Source organism: Hevea brasiliensis, chromosome 16, assembly GCF_030052815.1.
Source record: "Hevea brasiliensis isolate MT/VB/25A 57/8 chromosome 16, ASM3005281v1, whole genome shotgun sequence".
Classification (NCBI taxonomy): Eukaryota; Viridiplantae; Streptophyta; class Magnoliopsida; order Malpighiales; family Euphorbiaceae; genus Hevea; species Hevea brasiliensis.
The window spans coordinates 58,599,782-58,608,708 of NC_079508.1; the positions used below are offsets into that span (position 1 = coordinate 58,599,782).

Below are 8,927 nucleotides of genomic sequence, written 5' to 3' on the forward strand. Positions count from 1 at the left end.
TAAAAAATTTTAGTAGTTTTGTATTTATTTTTACAAATAACGAAAGGATTACTAAATAAAGTATGTTTATGTAATTTAAAGCTCTTCTTCCCTCAACATAGGATTTAAATTTTTTTCTATTTTATAATTTTTCTTTTGAATATATTCAATTGCATATAATTAAAATCATATGATTCGAATTTCTTTATAAATTTATTATATTTTGCTCATACATATTACATAAATTCATTTTTTCATTATTTTTTGTCACACCTTATTCCAAATAGTGCATTTAGTATGCTAAAAAATAGTATACTCAGTTACTAAAAAAAAAAACAATTATTCTCTAGATTTAAGAGTGTAGAATTCAAAATTATATAAATAAGAGTGTACATACACCAAGAGCATATAATAGACTTTCTAACCCCAATTTATATTTTTTTTTACTTGTTTTAGTAATAGAATATGGGAAAAAAATTTATATTTATTATTAATTCAAAATATAAATATATTAAATTAAATTATTGATCAGCTGCCATCCCTTATCAAAATATTTAATGGCCAAGGTTTTAATGGTTACATTCTCATTGTTTTGTGAAGTATAAATTATATACCTGTAATTGTTCAATTAGCCAAACATATATTTTAAAGAAATAAATCTATTAAGATTTGAATTTTTTTATTTTTTTATATTATATATTTAACCATTAAATTATTTTTCTAATAGTACTCAAAGTTATTTTTATAACATAAGAAATTGGATAAAATGATGGAATCATTAAAAAATAATTAGTTACAAATTCTGAATTTTTAATCATTTGATTAAATTGGAGTTAAAATATATATTTATATTTCTAGACAAAATAAAAACTTCACGTATTAAAAAAAAACATAATCCTAAAAAAAAAAAAAAAACATTCTCATGCATATAAAATTATACTTTTCCCTAACGTTTTTGTAATTATTGGAAAATAATGCATGCAAGATATGATTCCACCGACTACTTTAATAAAATGGAAAAAAAAAATCCACCGACAAAAGGGAAACAGGTATTTTCAAATTGAACCAGCTTTTTTTTTTAAAGAAAATAAAAAATAATTTTAATTAAATAGAGATAAAATATAAATGTAAAGTGTAATTTTACACTATTTCAAAATTTTATGAGAAATTTTAAAATAAATTATTTATACAAAATATAATATAAATTATCTTGATATTAATAAACTAATTGTATTGATAAAATATTTAAATTAATTATTCAACAAGAAGTGCTTCTATTCAATATTAATTTATTACTGTTGACCTTACGATCTTCATACAAGTCTAATTTGATAACCATCAAGATTATTTGTGCTGCTTAGTAATTTCATGATAAAACAGAAACTGAAAGTAGATACTCGTAGACGAGGAAATAACAATTTGTCATAAAAAATAGACAATAAATACTACAAAATAAATAGATAAAATTCAAATAATTTAACGAAAACTATGAATCTGTTCCGAAATAATATAAATGTGAAGAATATTAAAAAAATAAACATAAAAAGCTCAAAGGAAAAGAAAGATGGAAGAGTAAATTGATTGGAAATAGGTAATTCGCAGTTTACCGGATAAATTGTAGATAACATGCGCTCCAAGCCTCCAATTTCCAGCGTACGCCAGCAATAGAAGAAAGTGTTGAAGTGCTGAGTTTGAGGGTGGTGAAGCGTGTGGCAAGCACTAAAAACATAATATCGACATTTCAATGTTTGATTTTTATGTGCTGCCGTGTCAACAACGTTACGTTTTCTATAAATTTTTAATAATTTCATATTAAAAATTAAAATTATGATTTCACCATTCTAAATGTATCATGTGCAATTAATTTTTAAAATAAAGTCAATTTTATTTTTATAATTTTTCTATAAATTGGTCTCTGATTAATATTAAAGTTAATTTTAATAATATTAAGCCAAAACTAAGTAACTATGATAATTTTTTTATAATGTTGCTATAAATGTAAGGGCAAACTCATTCTAAAATGGACAAAAGAAAAACATCTAGGACTGATTGCTCCCTATTAAATTAATAAGTCCAAGTTTATTTCCCGGTCATGATTGGCCTTATTAATACATATGAATAAGGAGTAAGGACAAGTAAAAATTATTAGAACAAAGGACAAGTAATTAATAATGCCATAATAATCCTATTATGACGTTTTAATGATATTGTTATTGGCAAAAATTTTTGCCTAAGGGATACTAGTGGTATGTTTATTCGTAACAAAAAATATATTTATTATTTAGTTTTTAATTATTAAAAATTTTACTTTTTATGAAAAATACAGAAACATATCAAAAAAATGTTTTTACATTTTAGTAATAAGAAATAATTTTTAATTGAAAAATTAAAAATTATTTATATATCATCATAATAAAAATTTATTATAATATATATTTAAAATTTTAGTTTATTTTAAAAAATTTAAATATATGTTAGCCATTTATTTTACAAGTAATATGGTTAATTTTTTTTTTATTGCAAATAAATTTTTTAAATAATTATTTAAATTAAATTATATAAAATATTATAATTTTAGATATAAAATCTGTTATTTTTCATGTAGAAAACAATTAAAAAACAAAATTGTATTATAAAGAAAAACTTTAAATTTTTTTTCAAATTTTAATTAATTTTTAAGATTTTATTTTTTTTAATTCTGTATTTAAAAAGTTGACAAGTATAAAAATAATTAAAAAAATTATTTTAATTTTTCACAAGTGAATGAGTCTTAAAATTTTTATTAATTTTATATTTCAAAGTTAAGATAATTTGATCAATTTATGTTTAATTAATCTCATTACTAATTTTTAAATAGTCAAATTCAGTGACAGAGCAACTGTAAGTAACTATAAAATGATCAGTAAAGGATACACATCAAGAGAAAAATCAATATATTTTTTTTAATTTCCTTCCTTCCATTATATTGAGCATTCTGACATTCTTTGTCATGGCAATCCTTCCATTAAGACAAAAATTAGATAATGAAATGTATATAATAATTTTATTATAATTATTAATAATTATGAATTTCATATGAATATTATTATGATTAATAATTATGATTAAATTGTGTCAACTATACAGTCTAGTTTGTTCATTGTTTAATTTGAATCAAATTATTAAATCGATATGTAATTTAAAGTTTTCATTTAATTTAATTTTACTTTAGATAATTTAATCTTTTTCTTTTGATAATTACTTTAATTTTCATGCGTTCTTAAATTTAATTTGGTTCGATTTATGACCAAATAGACCAAGTGCACAACCATTAGCGGAAAACCGCGTTATCTTTCCAATTTCTTATAAATTTCTTCAGTCAAATCACCAATATTACTACTGCCCATTTCCCATTCATTCCTCCCAGATCGGACGGTCTAATTTTCAATGGCAACCAACATCAACACAACCAGATCCGGATCGGCCACACCCACCGTCAATGGCGACGCTGAAGCTCCACCAAAACCCAGAATAGCTCTGATCACCGGAATAACCGGCCAAGACGGCTCCTACTTGACAGAATTTCTCCTTAACAAGGGGTATGAGGTTCATGGTCTGATCCGTCGGTCCTCTAACTTCAACACCCAGCGTATCAATCACATCTACATCGATCCTCACAATACCCACAAGGCCCGTATGAAGCTACACTATGCTGATCTCACTGATGCATCCTCGCTTCGCCGCTGGCTCGACACCATCCTTCCAGACGAGGTTTACAATCTCGCTGCTCAATCCCATGTTGCTGTTTCTTTCGAAATTCCTGATTACACCGCTGATGTGGTGGCCACTGGGGCACTCCGCCTCCTTGAGGCCGTCAGATCTCATATAGCTGCCACGGGAAGAAGTCATATCCGTTATTATCAGGCTGGATCGTCTGAAATGTTTGGGTCCACTCCGCCTCCCCAATCGGAAACAACTCCATTCCATCCAAGATCTCCATACGCAGCATCCAAATGCGCGGCGCATTGGTACACAGTTAATTACCGTGAAGCTTATGGGTTGTTTGCATGTAATGGGATCTTATTCAACCACGAATCGCCTAGGCGAGGAGAGAATTTTGTTACCAGGAAGATTACAAGAGCTGTTGGGAGGATTAAAATAGGATTGCAAAGTAAACTATTTCTAGGAAATTTGCAGGCGTCAAGGGACTGGGGATTTGCTGGGGATTACGTGGAGGCTATGTGGATGATGCTGCAGCAAGAAAAGGCTGATGATTACGTGGTGGCGACGGAGGAGTCGCATACGGTGGAGGAGTTCTTGGAGGTGGCATTTGGGTATGTGGGTTTGAATTGGAAGGATCATGTGGTGATTGACAAGAGATATTTTAGGCCAGCGGAGGTGGACAATTTGCAAGGAGATTCAAGCAAGGCAAGGAAAGTACTTGGATGGAAACCAAAGGTGGGGTTTGAGGAGCTGGTGAAGATGATGGTGGATGAAGACATTGAGCTTGCTAAGAGGGAGAAGGTGCTGGTTGATGCTGGATATATGGATGCCCAGCAACAGCCTTGATGATGTAGCAATATGAGTTTATTGGGATAATGTCACCAAAACTTTGCATTTAGACAGCTTCATTTTGTTTTAAGGGAGGACAATTTAAATTTATCAGTGTTTTTTTTTTTTTTTTTTTAATGTTCAGTTGTTTTATCATCTGGAATCAAATTTAGTGCAGAGAAAAATTCTGGGATCAAATTCTTTCGGTGTTAGATCCTTTTAATATTGTCCTTTTTTTTTTCCAAATTCGTTTTCTCCCTTGTTAAACCTTCCACTTCTTGGTGATGAACAGAAAATTTAAAATTAGAATTTTATCAAATGCTAATATTTGATTGAGAGAATTATACTTGAAAAAATATATAACATTTTGTCAAATGAATTTGATAAAGATTTTAAACGAACTGAAAATATACTTTCAAATGATATTTTTCAACAGAAAACCAATTTCAATTTGAAGATACCGTTGGCTTTGGGCTAGTTGTATTCGATTTTGGAAAGCTTTTGTACAAATTCAGTTTAGTTTGGGCAGTGATCGAAGTTGGTGTCAGAATCAACACGGCGGGCGTCTCATCCGGTCACGTTACATGCCAATGGATTCTTTAAAAAATAAAAGTACGTGCCAAAGCAAGGAAAAATCTGGGCACATGTCACCCACGGATGTAGTATCCAGTGCTTTCGAGTTGTAACGACTAGATCTTATCAATGTGTGGTTATGTTCATCGTTCACTCATCTGCCAATTTAATAATACAAGGTGGGGGTTTCTTATTCCTCTCTTTGGTTTAACCTTTTCTAGGAGAGATTGCAAAAGCCAGTTAGATCTGAGTTCATGTCGGGGAGAGCAAGATGCTTTTCTCCAACCAATAAAGTTCTACCTTTTATAAAACCAGGAAAAGAAACACTAGATCTGAGTTCATATCAGGTGGGCATAGTGACTTTATCATGCAGCAGCTAGAAATTGAGCATAATGTCATCATCAAGTAGCAGTAAAAAGTTATTTATGAAAAATTAATAGCAATTGCAAAAATAAAAACTAAAAAATAAAAAATAAATCTAAAAATTGTAGCATTTATAAAATTTTCACAATGGTTTCATAATTTAAAATGAATTCAATCTATATTGAAAACATAAGATATAAAAAGTGACAATTCTTCTATATAAAAATAATTTGAAATGAAATGGATTTTACATCCTTCATTTCCAAAGTGAACCAGCAAGGGTTAGGGAATGACTATATACAAGCAAATGGAATGGGTTAGAATGTGAAAGTTAGTCTGATTTGTTTTCGTTCGAAGGTGATCTTTTTAGATATAACTGGGAAGCTGGTTTACAGCTGATATCTGAGTCAGCAGTAGCAACAGCAAATGGCTTAACAGATGACCGAAGAGATTGTGGCCCCTCCATAGCAATTCTTTTGCACAATGCATCACAATTGCTGATAACCTCAGTCAACCTCCCTTTCAGCTCCCCAATCTCCACTTGTAGTGCATGAACTGCAGGCATTTCCAAAGTGAGTGCAAACAACGTCTTGATACAAGTTGTGAAATACAAGTTGTGAAACCAAGAGTGGCTTCATCAAACTGTGGTGAGCCAAGTTGACAGGAAAATTTTCTGAATGTTGATTATATAATCTATTATTAATCTATAACAATTTGATACACAATCAATTACCTTCTGAAAGATGTTGTGAAGTAGTCTTCATTGCTGACACTGAGTAATTAAACCGTTGATGAAGTTTGGTTGCCAAAGCATCCGCAACTTCTATCTTATTTTCAATCTCTTCCTGCAATTTTTTCAGCAGATTATATTGCACATACCCTAAGTTACTAGTTCCTAAAGTATTAATTAGCCAAAAATTTTGCATTGCTTGATAACTATTACCAATTCAAAATAAAACAACCCACTAAAAGGATTTCCAAACATAGACTTTCCAATTTTCATGTGCTAACTGCAAAAATAGATTACTGTTTCAGTTTGTAAGTAGCTTCTTTCCAGCAGATATTGTGAGTAGCTTCTTTCCAGCAGATACTAACCTGTTATTGCACTATAATATCTACTCATAGAAAGGGAAAAAAGATTAGGTGGTTGAATCATAAGCTTCTCAAACTTATGTCACTTGAATCAGGTCCTCCATGGAACAGATCTTGATATATGTAAGAATCAAGCTAATGAGGTGTGAATGTAGTTGAAGCCAAACCAGAACACTGTTATTTGTTAACTAGATATAAAGAGCAACTGACGCTACACATTTTTATCCTACTGACACTATCACAATATCTTATTACTTGTCTCATTTGGTCATCAATACAACCAAAATGTAAGAGTTGAATAGTTGCGAAGCCAATTTAAAAAGCTCTTATAAGTGATCTTGGTTCATATCTAAGTTCTTCTTGCCTTAGAATAGACCTAAGTTCAATGTCCATGTTCACAAGGCAAGTGTATCCTAGTGTCAGAATCCAATCCAGATCTTAAGTTGAACATGAATTAATAAAGGCCCCCCAATCTTCTGATCCATCCCATGCCTCTTCAAAGCATAAAACATTACTACCATTAACAAACTGTTCTCCAGCAAACATCATTTATCCATTTATGACAGAAATGGTAAACCTGTTTCTTGCTAATCTGTTGGGCCTTCTCGTCCTGCCATTCACGATACATTGAGAAGAGCTCCAGTAGCACCTTTGGATTCACAGTAGCTACATTGACCATTACGAATAAAGCACATCGAAAAATTAGAATAAAACAAGAAAAGTAAAGGTAAAGAACATAGAAAAATCAGCCAATAAAAATAAGTTTTCTTTTAAAAGGAGATGAAAAACATAAAGCAACAAACTTTAAACGAATAACTAATATAACAATATAAGAACTAAGACTGTATACTGAAATGAAAACCAAATTAAACAGCCATCATTCAACTCATTCAACTTTCTGGAACATTAATTTTACTCAAAGGAAAGGAAAAATACTAGATGAAAAAAGTATAATGATCAGTGATTTTCTTCTGATGCGCGTGATTCATTATTAACTCTCTGTATTCCTCCAATATGAAATGTACCTGGCTTTTAGACCAGGAAGTGTTATAAAGAGAGACAGAACTGAAATGAACTTTTTAAAGTTCTTGGTTAACATGAGCGCAAAAGAGAGTTACCACTCCCATTATTACACTACAGTTGCCCCCTAGTTTTAAATCCTAGTAGTGGCAGCAATCACAGTGCATAAGCTGTAAACAAAGAAATAACTGGTTAAAAGAAAAGCAGTTTCATTTCATAGGTGCAAAATGAAACCCTTAAACAAATGACTTAAAATTAATAATCAAAACCATGTTAAACTGACGCTTTATTTACATTTATGTCAATTCTGTAACACATGCTATAGCCTAAAATTATTCCTAAGCACACTGGAACAACAATAAAAATTTGTTTGATGTTCTTGTTGCAATTCTGCTTCTGGTACACGATTGGAAAGCGAGCAAAGTCAATCGAGATGAAACATAAGAGAATGGGAGCAGCAGGATAAAAAAAAAAAAAAAATCCTCATTTCAAACCCTAAATTCAAACTCAGAAAAAGAGAAAGACGAGTGCTTGACTGGGACTTACCATGAGCTGATGAAGATGACGGCTTCCTGATCAAAATGTCAGTCAAGCTGCCCTCCTCCGTCGGAGGCGACGTCAGAATTGGCCTTGACTAGAGTTAAAACCGATGAAATGAGTTGGAATCAGTAAGGAAAGTTTGAGCAAATGTTAGCTAAAATTGAAAGGCAAGAAACATACAATTTGAAGGGATTTAAGCCTTTCCAAAATGGGATCGACGCCTTGCGATCGCTCGGAAACGGTGGTGATCTCATCGGCCAGTGCCTTTAAACGAAAGTAGTTAAAGAGCAGTGTTAATAAAAGTAAAGTTAGCAGTAACGCAATTTATCTTCGATATACAAGTGAAATCAGAAAGCTACCTGCTGCGAACTCGAGACAGTGGATTCTGAGGCCCCCATAACTGCTACTCTGCAATTCAATGTTGAAATTAACAGAACAATATGGACTTTAGAACAACTCTCTTTGAGCCATAAGCATCGGAAAATAGGATTAAAAAAGACAGAATATTGGCACTTTTTTATTCGTCCAAAAGAAAGAGCAAAATGCATACCTGTTAATTTTAATAAATATTGAAATTGTATTATTAATTTTAATTTTAACAATTTAATTAAAAATAATTAAATTTAATTTAATAAAAAAATTTTATAATTCATGTGTATTATAGTTTTTAATCAATTTTTATAAATTTTAATAGTTATGTTTAAATTATTTAAAAAAAATAGATAGATAAACAATATTATTGCGTTATTGTTTTTATAAATTTTTAATCAATGTTTAAACAATTTTTACAAATTGCAATATTATTGATAGTCGTCAACATTATCAAGGTT

The 8,927-nt window shown here is 30.4% G+C and overlaps 2 protein-coding genes across 2 annotated transcripts; one reads left to right on the forward strand and one right to left on the reverse strand.

Annotated features, from left to right (window-relative positions):
* The first annotated feature begins 3,316 nt into the window (after window positions 1-3,316).
* Window positions 3,317-4,707, forward strand: LOC110655944 (GDP-mannose 4,6 dehydratase 1). Its single transcript, XM_021812454.2, has one exon. It carries the CDS (start codon window positions 3,406-3,408, stop codon window positions 4,525-4,527), a length of 1,122 nt encoding a protein of 373 aa, XP_021668146.2. The 5' UTR covers window positions 3,317-3,405; the 3' UTR covers window positions 4,528-4,707.
* Window positions 4,708-5,555: 848 nt separating this feature from the next.
* Window positions 5,556-8,616, reverse strand: LOC110655945 (uncharacterized). The gene is made up of 6 exons (XM_021812455.2): window positions 8,457-8,616; window positions 8,278-8,361; window positions 8,104-8,191; window positions 7,115-7,203; window positions 6,179-6,290; window positions 5,556-6,000 (listed from the first exon to the last, which is right to left on the reverse strand). The coding sequence occupies exons 1-6, from the start codon at window positions 8,493-8,495 to the stop codon at window positions 5,777-5,779; spliced, it is 636 nt and encodes a 211-aa protein (XP_021668147.2). The 5' UTR covers window positions 8,496-8,616; the 3' UTR covers window positions 5,556-5,776.
* Window positions 8,617-8,927: the final 311 nt, after the last annotated feature.

Excerpts from the sequence above, each read along its gene's own strand:
- LOC110655944 (XM_021812454.2), top strand. The coding sequence starts at position 3,406 with ATGGCAACCAACATCAACACAACCAGATCCGGATCGGCCACACCCACC.
- LOC110655945 (XM_021812455.2), bottom strand. The coding sequence starts at position 8,495 with ATGGGGGCCTCAGAATCCACTGTCTCGAGTTCGCAGCAG. Across the intron at positions 6,291-7,114 it reads AACAGATTAGCAAGAAACAG|GAAGAGATTGAAAATAAGAT; the intron begins GTTTACCATTTC and ends AAAAAATTGCAG. Across the intron at positions 6,001-6,178 it reads TTCACAACATCTTTCAGAAG|TTCATGCACTACAAGTGGAG; the intron begins GTAATTGATTGT and ends AAATGCCTGCAG.